This window comes from Acomys russatus, chromosome 4 (assembly GCF_903995435.1).
Source record: "Acomys russatus chromosome 4, mAcoRus1.1, whole genome shotgun sequence".
Classification (NCBI taxonomy): domain Eukaryota; kingdom Metazoa; phylum Chordata; class Mammalia; order Rodentia; family Muridae; genus Acomys; species Acomys russatus.
Window position 1 is genome coordinate 40249370 of NC_067140.1, and position 18321 is coordinate 40267690.

Consider the following 18321-nt stretch of genomic DNA (forward strand, 5'->3'; position numbering starts at 1 on the left):
AAGAAAAAAATTGTGGAGAGAAAAAAACTCAAGCCACTGAACTGAGGCTTCATGGAGACACAGCAAAGCTTGACAATGAAGGGGCACTAAGAGCACTACTGAAGGCAAACAGAAAAGCTGAAGGAGGAAAAGGCAGGCAGGCAATAGCCCTTAGCACCGCTTCTCCAGAGTTTCAGGGGGAGTGGCTACAGGGACCAGTGGAGAAGCAGTTGTGAAAACACCAACGCCAAGGTGTTCCCAGTACTAGAAACACGAGTCGTGAATGGTTGTACTAACTACACTGGGTACACGGAGGAGTCTTGTGGCACGGTGGGAGGCTCTGAACTCTATCTCCGTGCTGCTGACAATGGGATGCACATACGTAAACATTAAAGGAGCTTGACTTTGACGAGAAATTCAGCAGAGAACAAGAGTATCAGATTGTATAAGCAGGAATCCACATTTGATAACCAGACAGGCTGCACAACATCGACTATAGAAAACACAACCTAAAAAGCTATCAGAGGAAAACCGATTACCTCAGTGGAATGACAGACTGAGAGCACACTTCAGCAGCTGCCAGGGGCAGAGGACAATGACGTGACATTCACAACGCGGAAGGAAAATTGTCTGGAATCTTAGATGCAGCCAAACCATCAATTAAGAATGAACTGTGAAGTATTTTTAGGTACATCAAGTGTAGGAAATTTTAATAATAGTGATTACTTTAAAGAGCTCTTACAAAATGTAGTTTAAGAAAAGCTGACACAAACAGGGCAGATGGACACAAACAAGACAGATGGACATAAGACACACGCTAAACACTGAAGTGCTAACATGCATTACCCATTTAAAATATAACATTTAAGAATTTTGAAAAGTGAAGCAAAATCTAAAGGATAACAGGAAAAATAAGGAGGATGTGTAATAAATGCTAACTGGGCTTACAACTTTGGTACAGTTAAAAGAAAAACATACTGAAATAACTCTGGGTCCAACAGGCAATATTTAGGGATTTAAAAATGCAAATAAAATCTATAGCATTCAAAACTCAGGAAAAAGAGAAAACAATAAAATGGTTATCTAATAGAAAGTGAGTATATAAAAAGAATAAAAACAGAAATGTTCAAAAAATTTATAGAACTCTACCCAGTGTATGAGTAATCACAATAAGTATAAATGGATTAAATGAAAAATATATAAAAAATAAAATAAATAGATTAAATAATTTATTATAAGCAGATTATCAAAATGAACACAAAACTAAAATCTTTGCAAATGTGGCTTATAAGAGACACACCAAAAACAAAGCTGAATGAAAAAATATAGAAGCATAAAGCTATGAGATCTGTAAGCACACCTACTCACACACAGTTTCCAGCTGTATGCAGCAGAGGTATTAACCAGCCAATACAGTAAGAGACTATGAAAGAAAACCCTAAAATATTAATAAATACGCCATAAAAGTTCAACATATGGAAACTTCGCTGTATATCAGAATGAACAACCAATATTAAGTATTTTAATGAAGTAAATTTATCTATTAGAAGGGATTTGCTGAACAGTAAAAGGTACCTACCTCATTCATCCCCAACAGGATGTTTCTGGCTAACAAATATTTTACTGAAAACTGTTTGCAGTGAGAATGCAGTAGTGAGAAACAGGTGCATGTGTGTTTGTCTGAACTTCTGACCTCAAGAAGCTCCCTATATACCTAGTAAAAAGTGAACTGGAGATGACAGCAAAGTAACAAGTCAGAACGCTCTGGGAATATTCAGAAGGGTCATCTAACTCCATTTCTGGAAGGGCAGAGAAGCTTCCTAGACTAGGCGGACAGCTCCTCAAGCCTGAAAAGATGAGTGGACAAATGCAAAGGGCAGTGAGCCAGGCAAAAAGGCACACACACTCAGAGCCCTGGAAGAGATCAGGGCACTGCCGGCAAGTGGCCAACAGAGTAAGGGACACATGTGGAGGACAAAGGACAACATTTGGAGATTAGGCTGCAGAAAGGCAGGCCCAGACCAAGGAGACCTCTGTGTCAGCAGGGAGAGCTGCCGCTCAGCCTTCATGTACATCTTTTACCACAGGTGCTTTAGAAGAGGCAAAACTTCCATTTCCAGTGTTTTTGTTGGAGCAATGGGAGAAGCTACCAGGCTAGGCAACTTTTCAAACGCTTCTTAGATTCACAGATAATAAACTCTAGCCATAAAGAAAAATAATAAAATACCACAGTATTATTTTTCACTAACATTTAATTTTCAACTGCTTTTTAAGAACCATGTACAAATTTACTTTGGCCATGTAATGTAAGCGTCTGAGTCACTCGACTGACGCACTCCTCCTCTGTTTCCAAATTCCTCTGCTAACTGAAAAGAACCACAAACTGCATCAGAAAATCTTCCGCTGCTACTGCTACCTTCTCATATTTACTAGTCACAAGCTCCTTCATAATAGTAGAATTTATTTTGTGTTTTCTCTCCTATCCCAGTCTCCAAGTCTCAGGCCAGTGCTCCCCCACTTAACTTTAGATCAAAAGGCTTTGGAGGGATACTGCAGTAACTTCAGAAATCCTTAGGTCCTCGTAAGGAAAACATAACAACTGCTCTTTACATTTACTTGGTTGTAGCATTTGATTTGCAGCACATTTGAAACATCTGAAAAAGACATTCTTTTTCTTTTTAAAGCCACATCTCTCTCTATTCATATAACACACTAAGTCAGCAATATGAGCATGCTAAGGGAGCCAGAGAGCACATGATTAACAGAGCAGAACACAGAAAACAAGGCACTGTTGAGCCACAGGAGTTTAAAACAGAATTGCTACTCAAGGAAGCACAATTCTCAATGATCATGAGACTGTGCTTTATCATAATCACTGTGAGTGCACAGAGGACATCTGAGACTGTGTAAGGAGTCTCAAAAATCCAGACCCATGGCTCCAGTACAGATCAGCAACCCCAGACACAAACGATCTCCACCGAGCTACTTAATTCTCAATTTTCAGGAAGATTTTTCAATGTGTATATATATCCTATAAGTTTTATGTTAACATTTCATATACACCTTTAAATAACATTTTGCAACATTTCCTGTTAAAAATAAAGTTGCAAACATATTTCTAGCTAATAAGTCGTTAATAAGCAGCTTACCACCCTACTCCATCTGTCATTTAAACAGATCCTTCAGCAAACACAAGGCACCCACACTGGAAGGCACTGAGAAAGCATCTGCTACAATACAAGGTTCAGTTCTGCCCCATAGTTTATGGTCTAGTGTGCCATTCTGAGGCTCACGAGTGGGTCCTCAGCATCTTGTGGCTGGCTGCAGAAGACGGCAGCTTCTCTGCTACCTGCACCATTCCTCCTGGTCCATGTCACTGTTGGAGGTGGAGCGGGCCCGGAGCAAGAGTGCGGGCCCCAGGAGGGGCCAGAGCAGAGGCCTGCCCGGGAGCCGCTCCCCAGCACCGAAGCCAGCAGCATCGTCCTGGTCCTTTGTCCAGATGAGCAGCTGACAGAACTGAGGATGAGGTCCACAGAGGCTTCCTCCTCTCTTAAACATGTCTCAAACACAGTTAATGGCAACATTTATTGTATTAACAAACACAGACCACTGCCTGCCTCCTACAAAACAATTTTGTTCTACTAAAAATGAAGACTAGACATCTGTTTCAAGATGCGTATGGAGGATGGCTGGCTGTTATCTGAAGAGCAATTAAGTCGATCTGCAGGCAGAGTAAGGAGATGTGCTTTGCAGTGCTACAGTGAGTCACGGCAACCACCATGCTGATGAAGAAAGCTGATCAGAAAAGCCCATTGTCTCCTGTGTTCTAGTAGAAATGTGGAGAAATGCCAAAAGTTTAAAGGTAGGACAATGAGGTTGGCAAGAGCTAGGGCTGAGAAGGGCGTGGCTGCATCTGACAGTAGGTGACTTTGGGGTAAGAGAATGGTCTACAACTGCACTGAGGTGACAGTCACACAATCCATACCTTTTGGAATTGTGCTGTAAATTGATGATTGTAATAGCAGGTAAGCTATTACATCAATAAACTGTCAAAATAGTGCTGTACTGAACAAAAATTATTTGTGTAATTTACTTTTCAAAATTTTCCACTTTAGCATCACAAACGCATGGCCACAAACAACAGAAGCCAAGGCCTCTGCTACATCAGAATCCACTCTGATCACCCCAGTAGCACCTACTCACACAGGACAAAACTTACGTCAGACACAGCAGCCTTCAGAACCTCTAGTTCTGAATCTTACACATGAGACTACACAGGTTACAGATCACCATACAGCTTCCGCAAAAGTGGTGTGCCACATTCTCAGTTCTCAGTCACGTAAGGTAAGGAGGGGCAGAGGGCCTGACTCTGAGGAACCACAGCCCCGCTCACTCTGCCGTGCCATCCAAGCACTGCCCAGCCGCTGCACCATTATCTCAGTCTGGTTTTGTTCTACAGAGCAGAAAACAGACTTTTATACGAAGTGGGAAACAAGTATCGTCTAAGATACACTTGACTTTTCCATCAGGGAAAAATAAACTATGCTCACTTTACATGAGAAATATTGAAATATGCGGAAAATACTGAAAAATGCTCCCAAATAGAAAACTTTCAATAAGGGCAGAATAACGTCTCCACTCATCTTCCAAGGGACTGGAAACGTGGATACAGCCTAGCATTTTCAAAGCACCTTCTCTAATTTTTGTATTTTAATTCAACTCAGACTGAAATTAAATATTATAATATCAAATACAAAAGTACTATTCTGACTCATCCAATCAAAAGATGGAGGGAACATGTGCTATTATCTTACTTTTCTGTAACTTGGAAAATGAAGTGAAGGTGAGTCATGTTAGAATTCTAAAGCTAAGATTTGACTTCGATTTCATTCAGTTAGCTCCCTCCCAGAGCAGATAGTCCAAGGGACAGACATAATAATTTTGGGGCAGGATGCACCTCGCTGCTCCCTGACCCTCTCTAACTTTTAACATGTATATATTCACAAAGGTGCTGTCAGCCACAGCTGTAATTTACAAAGCCTTAGACTTTTAGGAACTCTTGAAGCTAATGAAGATCCCCCTCTGCTCACAGGCTATCAGATCGTTATCTAACCTTGCAATTTCAACCTTCTTACATGTTTTAAATTCTAAAATAATTGTTTTAAATCATAGCGACTATACATCAATAAAGATCTCATTCTCAAACAAAAGCAGTGAATAAAAATCGCCTGTCGGAATATAAATTTGTTGTCAACAAAAAATGAGTTAACCAAGCTATTACAGATGTATTGCATTCAGCATATTAGATCATAGTGGCAACAATCTTTAAAGGGTTCATGAATTACCAAGAAACCCCCAACCCCCAAGCTGGTTTAATACAGAACTTAAAGAGCAAACTGCAGGGAAATAAGCTCCAGATGATTAAGATGTATTGTTGCCTGTCATGGATGAAACGAGTGTAGTGTTGGAAAAGCAGAGCAGATGGCTGAGACGTGTGCCTCCTGAGCGCACTGCCCAGAGCCACCGGGAGCAGCTCACCACAAGGCCCGGGAGCTACAGCACTCACACCTACCACCCTGTAAATTTTCAAAGTGTGAAGGGACGCAATCTTTTCGAATCATTATTTAGGGCTGCCAACACCCTGCTGTAATGACTATGGAAACAGCCAAGGCGCTAAGTCATGAGGAGAAAAAAGCTAAAACAGACTCCCATGGATCACATTACTCATAAGCGTGGACCATTCTCAGCCACTGGTAATTATCTTAGAGACGTCAGCAGCCACAGTCTCAATGTGCTTTGGTTTAGATAACTCTAGAAAGCAATACCAGCTGCTTCTGTGAAGATGTTTTGTTTTCCACCCTCCCCTTTAGCCCTATTGGATGTGTCCATCTTATTATTCTCAGTCCCACTCTGTCTTCCCAATCTCCCACTGCTGTACCTGATTGTGTATCCTTGTTCTGCAGTTCATAAGTCTTCTGTTCAGGTATGTCTTACCACAGGCTCACCCACCCTTCAGCGCTATCTACTTTCATGGGCAACTTGACATGACTAGAACTTCCATTTGGTCTTTTCTCCACCTAGTGTTTTTGTATAGCATCGGTGTTGTCATTTTAAATTCCTTCTCTTGTAGGTTTAATAAGTTCAAATTCACATATTTTCTTTGAGTTTAGTAGTTCTAACCGTGGCAGGTCCTGGAGGTCTAGCCTTGGCTACACTTACTGGGTTTCACTCCTAGATGATGGCTTCTGAGCACATTATTAAGTTTGGGATTGAGTTCTCAGCAAATGGGACTTGACTTTGGAATCGTGCATGGATTATAGGCTGTGTCCCTTCAAGATAGCTTCAAAAGTATTAGAAGTTGAGGACCCTTTGCCTCAGCCAGGAAGTTCTCACAAAGTCCCAAGTTTCAAGGGAATGGGCACTCCTATTCCACACAGTTAGCCAGACCAACAATAACTGCCCATACTGATGGCTGGCACTTCTATCGCCAGTCCACACCTTCTGCTCAGACTTCCAATTCCTATAACACGCTGAACATTAACCCTTCAATGTCTAAGAAGGATCTCAAAATCAACCATATCCAAACCGGAATTTAGCCATTGATTTCCTTTTCCCTGCCTCTTCACCAGCTCAAATCTCTATCGCTTTCTCAGCAGTTCCGTATGTATAGCTCAAGCCCAGTAGGGCACATGACTTCACTTTCCACTTCCTGCTCTGGGTGGATTCTCAGGGGTTCTCACCTTTTTTCAGTACATTTATTCTGTAGGGACTAGCTCATCTGTGAAGCCTTCCAGGATCTCTGTGGTATTTCACATTTCTGGCTCTACCCAAATGCTAGAACTGCTCACAGCGGCTGTCCACACTGCTCATAACCAGGGAAGAAAACACACTAGCATACCAACACATTCCCCACGAAAGAATAGAGCTAAGCAATGCTACCAGTCAAATGGAACATCAGAGACACATTAGGCATAATGTACCATTCCCCTTACCTTCATACTAGCCCAATGCAAATGCCCAAACTTCTGCTGTGAGGTCCATTCTGTCATGCATCTTCTTGCCTTTCCTAACCCACCAGGCTCATTTGGCCAGGGTTCTCAACTAAATACCTGCCAGTTCTCTTCTGGTCTCTCCCCTTGTCATCACTGGCAGAAGTAACACCACAAATATCTAGACCTCCTGGAGTCAGACCATAACCCTGTGAGACTTCGAATCCTTGTGCATGCCATAAACGTTGCATATGCTATCTGATGAACACCAGATCGGACCAGTTAACAGCAGTGTTTGCTTTGAAGACATTTGTGCTCACTGGATCACATGGGGGTACCCTCAGAGTCCTGGCCAGAGCTAAGTCATTTGCTCTTCCCTCCTCTGTCCCTTTTAAACACTTGCTTGACTATTCCCCAACACAAACATCAGGGGGCATGCACCTGGTCGCCTACAATTTCTCAGTATATCTAGTGATTCTGAATATAGACTCAAGATCTGTCCTCTTTCCTTCAAAGTTAAACATGTTGGAGCATGAATTAAGAGGAAGGAAGTGTAGGTGGAAGCGTGTAAGAAGACACTGGCCTGTGGACAACATCTGGAGGGGTTAGTCTCACTACCAAGGAAAAGGAAAGGCAGAGAGCCCAGACGACAAAGGGTCTTTCCCAACTTCCTCCACAGCAGTGTTACTTCTTTCCCTTCCCTGTCATAGGAACCACCGCACACGCATCTCTTTCACCTGGATAATGAGTCTTTTTTTCTAGCATCACGCTAGACACCTGAGGTCTGGTGAAATGGCCACTGTACACAGTAGACAAGCACAAGTTTAAAGACAGTTTTGTATCAAGTATTCTTAATAACTTAAGAACACCAGCAATCAAATTCATCTGGTGGTTTGAAAAGCCAGGAGTGGTTTCTCACTTTACAGTATATTCCAAGGGTTCTAAGTACAACTTCTAAATATATTACTACTAATTTTCAGACATACACGGAAGTGGTAAGGAAAGTTAATGAAATCACATCATCAAGAGACCCAGATCCAGCCTTGCTTCATCCATCCCTGTCCCTAACCTCAGGCTCCCACCCGTGTTATTTCAGAGCTAATCACAGACACAGCACCACTTACACACAGCTGTTTCAAGTACTAGCTCCTGGAGGCAACTATGGCATCACTAAACTTCTGAAGAGAACAGTTCTTTCATAGCAGGAAAAGTCCAGCTAGGTTTGAACCGCCTCTTCTGTTTGCTTGGATCATAATCAAAGTAAGGTCTAGACACCAGCCTTAGTCTCTTAAGTCTTTTATGAACTGTGCACCACTCTTGAAGTTATACGCTCAAGAAACTGGCCTGTAGCATTCCCCAGTCTGTGGCCTGTTGACAACCACTCATGGTGTCAGCAAACACGTTCCACTTCTCGCTGGCTTGTATCAAGCACATCAGCTCCCGTTCTGGCAGGAACACCTCATGACAGGTGAGGTAAATGAACACCAGCAACCACAGACCTCCTGGCTGCCCCTCTTATCGTGATGCCGGCAGCCACCAATGACCACTATTTTATAACAGACTGTGGAACGGTGATACAGTGGCAGGAGAGTGACTCTTCCTCCCTTAGCAGTGAGGTACGCCAATAAGGAGACTTTTTTTCCCTATTGATTATTTGGTTATCCTCAGCTGCAGTTTGGAGGGAAGATGGAGGAAAATTGTTGGAATCTTTCCATTTATTACTAGTTTCAAAATGAGTTGACTTCCTAGAACCCTCTGAAGTTTTCCAATTACTATTAGTTTTCATATTACTGCAAACTCAGGCTTCCAATCATCCTTATTGATCCTTAAACAAGCCATCTTTGGCTCCTGAAGTCTGTAAGATGTCCTCTTAAGGTTTTGATCACGTGCTCACTCCCTGAGCTGACAGGGTACTCTAGGGTCCCAGGCATTCCTCCTGCTCTAGCAGGAGCCATGCTCTCCAGAGGCCACTCGCTTCAGTGGGGGCTGGGACTCAAGAGACTAGCGTGTGGATGCTTTACGGTGGTGCTCCTGACTTCTAGGTTGGTCTTTGTTTCTACACATCTCCAGGAAAGACCTTGAAAGTTACTGTCATGGAGTCTTTGTTCAACCTCTCCTATTGTTCATCCATTTGTCTCTGACCCACACCAAAGTCCAGGTTACCCAGCTCCACCCCCTCAACTACACCTTTGATTTATATATGCCTGACGTCAACACCACCAATCCGCTATCATAATGTTATCACTTCCCATGACAGCTCAGGGTTGCTTCCGGAGCTCCTTTGGCGAGAATCTAGTAGATACTACAGGCAAATTTATTGACATTTAAAACAGCCTTGCTAGCAACCATATATATGGTCAGGTTCACCTATTTCAATTTGTCTCAACATTAGGGCTCTTTCGCATTTTAATTTTGTTTTAAGATCATGCAAAATATGTATTTTTCCAAAGTCATATTAAATATTATGAAAAACAAGTCTATATTCAGAGACATCTACTTTTCTGGCCTTTCTGTCTCCCCCACCCTGTCCTCTCCATCACAGCACTCGTATTTAAGCTTTTCTCTTATTCTTTCTGGGTGCTGATTTCAGGGCATCCCACCTGCTAGGCAAGTGCTCTAACTGCCAACTGTACCCACAGTCCTTGGCTGTCAGAGCCTGGGTGTACTCTTTCTGATAAATAACACTCTCCTCATCTCTACCCTGCAGTTTTTCCCTGGCCATCACTGCACAACATTAAGAGGGAGCTGCTGCTCACTTCTTTATAGCTACAGATGCTGTAAAAGTTAATCAAAGCAGATCGCACCCTGGCCATCATCTGGACTGTCTCCATTTTTGGCCTCTGTTAAAAGTGCTGTTATAAATAGCCTCACGCTGTCTTATTTTACCAGTATAACACCAACACAAGTCCCTGGAAAAAGAGCTGCTGGGCCAAACAGTAAGTATAAATGTAATTTTTCTAGAGTCTGAGACCTTGGCCTTTAGATATTTCGCACTCTGTATTTGAGAGCACCCACTCCCATCATTCCGTCTGTTGATCAGCTTGTCAAACTTCTACATTTCTCTAAAGTACAGTGAAACATGGTATTTCAGAAGCAATCGTTCACTTATTTTTTTTAAAGCAGTACATTGACTACGCATCTTTTCCCCTCTGTATTTAAGAGTCATTTGGAGCCCTTTTTTGGTAACCTACCTGTTCATAGATTTAATTTTTTAAGAAACACTCATATGTTGTGATATAAGCTATAAGTATTCTTTTTTCAATTTGTCGCTACACTCTTTTTATTTGGTTTGCCATGTTTTCTGTTATACAAACACATTATTATTGTTACTATTACTATTATTATTATCAACATTATTATTATTACTTTGCTTTACATGCATGAGTGTTTTATATGCATGTGTGCCACTTGTGTGCCTGGTGCCCACGGAAGCCAGAAGAAAGTGTTTGATCCCCTGGAACTGGACTTACAGCCAGTTGTAAGGGACCATGTGGGTGTTGGAACTCAAACCTGGGTCCCCTGAAGAACAGCCAGTGCTCATAACTGCCAAGCATTTTCTCAATCCCTACAAAATTATTGTTTTTTCATGCAATTTAACACTTGTTCTCTTTTTGCCTATAGATTCTGAGAGGCAGGGAATTTGCCACATTGTCAGCTGCAGAGGATTCTCACAAGCATTTTCCTAGTACTTGTGACAAATATTCTTATTTTTATATGTTATCTGACCTATCTATAATTTAGTCTGGGCATAATACAACAACGAATCTAACATTGTGTGTTTTTCAAACTCAAAACCTCTGCGTTTATTTTCTACTCAGTTCCAGCAGTCCGGTTTGAAGCACCTGTCGCAGTTTTGATTGCAGAGGCTTACGGCCAGGTGAGTAGTGAACAGGACTCCACTGCGGCGGTTGCTTCTTTTTAAGAGTTGTCCTTATATCCTTATTTGTCCTTTCTCATGAAAGTACTTCCCAGCCGTGCTAGTTCCAGGAAAACAAGCAGACACACAGAAGGCCAACAAAGTTCTAAGTTAAGCAGCAGGACAATGATTTTGGAACCAAACGCCACTAGAAGAACTAAATCTTGGAACAGAAAGCCTTAAAAAGTTATCCATTATGTGACAGTGAAAAGACATGGTTAAACCCAGAAAATTCTAAGAGACCAACATGGGGAGTTTTTATTTATACAAATTTACAACAACCAGCAAAGACATCTGCTTCCTTTATATTATGAATTATATAAAATACATTGGAAACAAAATGATCAAATAAGTAACCCAGGAAGAGATCAGGAACAATTGCTCACCTTCTTTTTTCAGCCATTTCACAATGTTCCCTTGTTCCATTGTAGGGGACAGCGATGGCATTAGGATCTTAATAGGATCTGCTGCAATTGAAACAGAAGAGATTAATCAAACACACATAAAAATACTACACACACACACACACACACACACACACACACACACACACACACGATGTACCTCAGTCTGTTGAGAAAGGACACACCAAAGTGCATTGCAAATTGGAAAAGAAGTGACTATGAAAAACAAAACTTTGTTTAATACTTAAATATTTAGAATATTTTTAGCTCCTTTTTTATGACCAAAATATATGAAACAAAATCAAGACAGTTCTAATGTCCTACAGCAAGGTAATCAAGATCAGACAATTTCTCCTAATCCTATGCCATTCAATCTGCAACTGTTGTGGCCAGTAGGGATGAGCAGGAGCACTGGCCTTACCAAGAGTGACTGAGAGGGAAAATCTACGACCCCCTTGACCCACGAGACCTCTCGCCGAAGCACAGTTAAGAAACGACCCTTGACTAAAGGAGATCCTACATAGCCATGCAGCACTTTCCCAAGAGCCTTCACTGTTTAGAACCTCATTGGAAGAGCATATGACTTTAAGGTTATTCTGGCAGAATCCCAGAGCAACAAATGCCTTTCCCAGAAGTCTTCCACAGAATGTCTTCTCTCCCGATGAACACTCAACAGACCTCAGCACAGGCCACACATTCCTAATGTGAAGAGAATAGACTAGTTTCCTTTTCTCTGTTAATGGGTAAAAGCAAGAGGATTTTACACGAATGTTTAAGGAGGTTAAACATTTCCTTTTGGAAACCAAACTGCTTCTATATAGTTTGAAGTGGAGAATATCTATGGCTTCATTGTAAAGCATTTTAAATCCTTACAAATGAACAAATGTCAAGAAATCCTGTCTGCTCTCCATTCCTCTCTGAAAGACTGGGGAAAGCATAAGGAGCTGTCTTTTTTCTTTTTTTTAAATAAATTTCTGTCTATGGAATTGTGTTTTCCTCTCAGGCCTTCCATGGGCTGGATGTTACTCAATCTCCCTTCAGAGGCAGGTCCACAGTCATATCTTTCTGTTCCAATCATTGGGGCTGTGTAGGCTTGAGGCAGCAATTCATACAACTTCCTCCCTACAACCAAAAAGCCCAAAGTCTAATAATAAATACAGGGCTGAACTAAGAAGTCCAACCACAGATAGCCTCAGATCTTAAGCCTTTCCCTACTCCAAACAAGTCATTAGTGCTCTGACTCTACCTACTCATCTGATCTCCAAAATTCACCTTACTTTCAGCTGTTATCAGTTTTAAAAAGCTGAAAATGTAAAATGACCACTCCTAATAGCCCAATGATGAGTCTAAACCACACTTCTATCAACATTCCCTTCTTCTTCTTCTTCCTCTTCTTCCTCCTCCTCCACCTCCTTCTTCTTCTCTTTTCCCTTCTTTTCTTCTTCTCTTCCCTTCCTTTACTTATTTATTTTTGTTTTAAAGACAGGGTTTTTCTGTGTAGCCCTGGCTGTCCTGGACTTGCTTGTAGACCAGGCTGGCTTCAAACTCACAGAGATCCACCTACCTCTGCCTGCCAAATGCTGGGGTTGAAGGAATTTATAGAGCTGTTCCCATTTTCAATTTACAGATCATAGTAAGAGACTTCAGTCTTCCTGCCTAACTCAAGGCTAGCGTGCCTACTGTGCTATGGTATATGTGTCTGTGTCCCTTAATGCCCCTTAAATGCTCAAGGACCAAGTAATCAACTACAGCAAACCAGACGTATCAACTCCAGCATTCTTCATAAGTCTAACAAAATACCTAACATACCTTTACCTTGGGCATACAGAACTGTAGTGTGAAGAAAAGCACGTTTACAAATGAGGATGAGTGTTTCAAATGCATTAGAAAGCAGCTCATTTCAGTGCGTTAGAAACAGAGAATGGCTACAGCTATGGCTGGAGAGCTGGCTCAGTGGTTAGAGCACTCGCCACTCTTCCAGAGGACCTCGGTTTGAGTCCCAGAAGCGACATGAAATCTTATAGTCATCTGTAATAACTATAGTTCCAGGGTATTGGATGATCTCTTCTGGCCTCGGTGGCTCCAGGCATACATATGGTACACAGACATACATGCAGTTAGAATTCCCATATGCAAAATAAAATTTAAGAAAATGAAGGGAAAAATAGATCGAATGGGTCTCCTAATTTATTATTAAAGAACAGTTATTTGAAAAAATAATTGAGAATACATACCATCCAGTTCTTTTCCACCCTAGCTTTTATTGACTATCACCAATAATTTCATTTAATTCCAAATCAAACTCTAGCTGAGATACAAGTCACAACTACAAAACAGCTCTTAAAAAACTTTTTCTTAATAAAACAAATCTTTGTGCACTAAAAGCAGCACATTAGGATTCTAGATAGGCAGAAATAATGCAAAGGTTTACGTTCCATCTCAATATACGGTTATCAATTAAGTAGTCTTAAGTCAACTGGAAATAGGAGTCTACTTATAGAGAAAACACACACACACACACACACACACACACACACACACACAAAATGTACCTCAGTCTCTTAAGAGAGGACACACATGTGTGAATGAAAACCTATTGAAGAAATACAAGTGTAATTCCAAATGGTAATGATTGTACACTCGTAGTTATAAAACATTTTAGAAAGTGTTCAAAACTTAATACATCAAGCATGTTTTGAAGTAAAATGATTTTTTTAAAGATTTACTTATTTACTGTTTTTACAGTATTCTGCCTGTGGGTACACCTGCACTCCAGAAGAGGGCACCAGATCTCATGTGGTTTCTGGGAATTGAACTCAGGACTGTTGGAAGAACAGACAATGCTCTTAACCTCTGAGCCATCTCTCCAGCACATAAAATGAGTTCTAAAATCTGATTATGCTGGATGCTAATTACCTTTTCACAGCATACTAAACAAATGAAAGAATGTTTATCAAGCTCAACTCTCAACATGAATTTTTTAAACTCATAGGGGCATATATGATTTCAAAAAGAAAAAGAAAAAAAGCACCCTTACTTCCAAATAGGACAATGTAAGAAGTGAGCCTCGCTCTAAAAAAGAATAGCTTTAAAAAGAGTCCTACTACATTGCTCTTTTTGAAAAGCTCAAGCCTGGCATAATGGGAAAGAATATGTCGTGATCATACATATAATAATCTGCCAAACAGAATTCCACTTCAGAGAGATGAAATAAAAGGACACGGTACTCTGCAATCATATCCCAATTTATGACAAATATTAAACCAGTTCTCTCAAAACAGAGACTCTTCAGTGTTTTTACACTTGGTTCAGATGCTATCTTATTTATTTCCTATGATAGTCTCTCACCCAAGAGACCTTCACATTTCCATGACTCCTGACAATAAAGACTATATTATGAAATGTTTGCATTTATTAAGCATTATTTTCCAAGGTACAACACAAAGACCGCCAAGATTTTTATTTTAAATGTAAAAATAAAAATTCACAACCATTCTTCACACAGTCACCCTTTATGGGTGAACTGGAGGTGCATCCCTGAATAATGACAATAAAATGTAAAAATCCTGCAGCAGATCACTATCCTCACTCCCCGTGAAGGTGACAAAAACCAAACAAAGATATTCTGGATGTTGCCATTATTCAGTGCTGTCTCCTGACTGATTGTGCTGGCTTATTACAGGGAGTAAAATGTGTTGTCATATATCCTGATTACTCCACAGACTTTCCTGCTAGAAATACTATTTCAAAGCATGAGTATTAATTTATTAACAAGAGCATATGCTTCATCCTAATAGATCCTTTTTGAATTAGAACATCATATATTTATTTCCCAAACACACACGCGCGGTGTGTGTGTGTGTGTGTGTAATTTTTTTTCCTAATGGGGAAAGTAACTCTACAATCATAAACTAGGCTTTAGGTATCAGGCCTACACATAACTGTTTGCCTTGTGGCCGCTATCAACACTCTGAGAACGGTACATGTCTTCTTTAGTTCCCCGGAACGGGATTAAGCTGCACCTATACTATTTAATTTTCATGAGGTATTACTTACGGCCCTCCCTCTTCATTCCAGTGTGCAGTCCATCACACCACTCCTGCTACACTGGGGAGGCTGTGAAATGTGCACCAACTATTTCCTTCTAATACCGACTTGCCTACCAGCGAGAACGGAGGAAATACGAGAATAAAGCTAGCCAGGATTTTGCTCAACTGGTTGTACGAGTTTATTTAAAATAATACTTAAAACAAATTTAAGAAGACTATGGTGTTGTATGTTTCTTGTATCTTATTTTGAAACACTAACTTCTTGTTTTTTGTTTTCCCCCGAGACAGGGTTTCTCTTGTAGTCCTGCCTATCCTGGACTCGCTTTGCAGACCAGGCTGGCCTTGAACTCACAGAGATCCGCCTGCCTCTGCCTCCGGAGTGCTGAGATTAAAGGCAAGCGACCACACCCGGCTGAAACACTAACTTCTAATATAAACATCTCACAAACTATTAAACTATTTTACTGTCTTTTTGTCTCATAAGAACAACACAAGAAATGGCAGCTGCTCGAAATGCTGTTGTCTGACGTACAATGAGCCGTATGAACAACCTACCACCAAACTGAAGCACAGTCCTTAGTTCTTCAGATCTGTTCGGCTAATCTTCCTGCATCAAAAGTCTGACTTTTAAACGTGGCACAATAATCTGACTCTAATTTATTCTTTCTAACGTATATTTTTATCTTAGCAATGAGACTCGTATTTCAACAAAACCAATCATAGTAAAGATTTTAAATTCATAATATACAGGAATTCTAAAAGGTCACTGGATTAACAGAGAATTAATATAAAGAAACTCTTAAAATACAAATGCAGAGCAAATTGCTTCATGGTATTAAGGCGAAGCAGACCTAAGCTCCATTACAATAACGAACGTAATTAAGAACGCTGAGTGGTTTGCATATGGTACAGCCAAGTGGCACACTCTAGCCCACTTACTAAACTGTAACCGAAGCACACAAAAAACAAAATGAATAGGCAAAGACAAAAGTAAATTGCCCAGCACTTTCTTAGCTCCGATGCAGGAAGCCACGGATAAAAGGCATCTTTTAAACTGCTGTACAAATAAAGCAAGCCTGCCACCTGCAGGCTGAATGGAGCATAGCAGAACGAAGGGCAGGCCATTTAATCCTGGCACCAGCTGTGAATAAAGGAAATTTCAGTATGATTTTAAGATAAATGACTGCTTGCTGGCTTTTTTTTTTTTAAACCACACTATTTTCTGTGGTGCTGGTAGAATAGACTGAGACATCTACAGGCTGTGACGGAAACAAATAATACAAAAGTATTATGAAAACAGCCGCTACAGGTCTTGCCTGGAATGCTAACTTCCAGTTGCAACCTACTGTTTGCACTTAAGCAAAGACTAAAACAATGCACCCAAAATGACACTATTCAGTTCTAGTCAGTAGTGTTATAACAGGTATTTTTAATTATTCCTTTAAAAGTAAGTTTTGTATTAAATTTATGGAAGCTCATTCCCTCGCCCAAACCCCTCTAACAGAGGGGAAAATGTCCTCGTTTTTGTCATTTTGAAAATGGAAACCATTAAGAAAGTGGAGAACAAAGCATATAACTTTGGAAGTAGAAAAGTAAAGAGTTGCCTAAGAATTGACTAAAAAGACCCTACAAAGCTGCAACCTAAGTCAGGGATGAGTTGGGTGAACCGGGAGGAAACTGAGTGACTAGAAATCTCAGCCCAGTGCTAGGAAACAACCCCATCCCATTTAACAGCATGCCAGGGACTCTCTTCTCTGGAAGGGATTCTGAAACATTTGCTGGTGTGACATTTGTGGAATCAAAAAATACTTCAGGACAGCAATTCATGCAGGAAATATAAAACAAAGGTGCCAAGCTTTAAACTATGGGACGGATCATACATGAGGATTCATATGGATCCACTGGGGCACACAGTGTGTGTTTAGTACAAGCAGTGTTTATGAAATAAACTTGAAAATACAAAACAGCTACACCGAGTAGTAAGCTTGGCTTTTAAGGAAGATGACTGGAGAAGCGCTAGGCACAGGGCAGAGATCTACTATGGGGTTATGGACCTCAAAAGGATCTACTATGGGGTTAAAGCCATTATGGGTATTTGGCCATAAATTATACGTATGTATTACTGTGCTAAATGAACTGTTTTCTTTTTTTAAAGTGTATACACATTAATAAAATATTTAATGTTTAAAAGCAGCAAGACTAGCGAGTAGGACTAAATTCCCTGTGCCCAATTACAGTACCATCCGCTGTATGTTGTTTTATTACTCTGTACTCCCGTTTCCTCTTCTCTACAACCACAATGCAGACTTTCATCAAAATATAGCAATGCATGAGAGGTCCTTACAATGGGCCTGTCCTCTGGAGAGGACTAAGTCGCAACTACTTGGGATTGACGGGCAGCACGTTTGACAGACACTTGGAAGATGCATTCCGAGGTGTCCAGGCAGTTGGCTAGTTCACTGAAATACCCTGCAGTATTCAAGAACACCACAACTCTTCCCTGGATTCATGACAGGTGGAGTCACGTGTGCCTTTCACCTTCCCAGACTAAACGCTCCCCTCATCCAGTCATAGTCTCTCAGCTAAGGTACATTAACTCCCGTGCCTGTTCCATTTCATCTCTGTGCTAGCTGTATCTCTCATTAATACGATCATACTACTGGCTACCAGAGCTAGAGGCCAAATTAGGAGTTTGACAAATGTCCATGGAGTGGTTTGTTTTGCCAGCCTAGACTGAGGCAAAACCAGAATTTGGACTTCAAAAGGATTTTATATATTTCAGATGGAAACATAAATATCCCAGTAGTTGGTTATAGTAAAACGTGCCATGGAACCATAGAACTGTGACAGCTGGGATTCGTCAAAAAGCAAAACAACTACAAAATCATTATCATTTAATACCCATCAAGATGGGAACTGTAAAAAATAAGAAGTAAGAGACAATGTGGAAAAATCAGCACTCTGTGGTGTGCTGAGAAAACGTA

General features: G+C 40.8%; 1 protein-coding gene across 1 annotated transcript in view; it reads right to left on the minus strand.

The window, feature by feature from the left end:
* Pdhx (pyruvate dehydrogenase complex component X) overlaps positions 1-18321 on the minus strand; it is a 54184-nt gene that overhangs the window by 23720 nt on the left and 12143 nt on the right. Inside the window, exon 2 of the mRNA XM_051144235.1 lies at positions 11271-11351. Coding sequence (XP_051000192.1) covers positions 11271-11351 — 81 coding nt within the window. The remainder of the gene's footprint in view (positions 1-11270; positions 11352-18321) is intronic.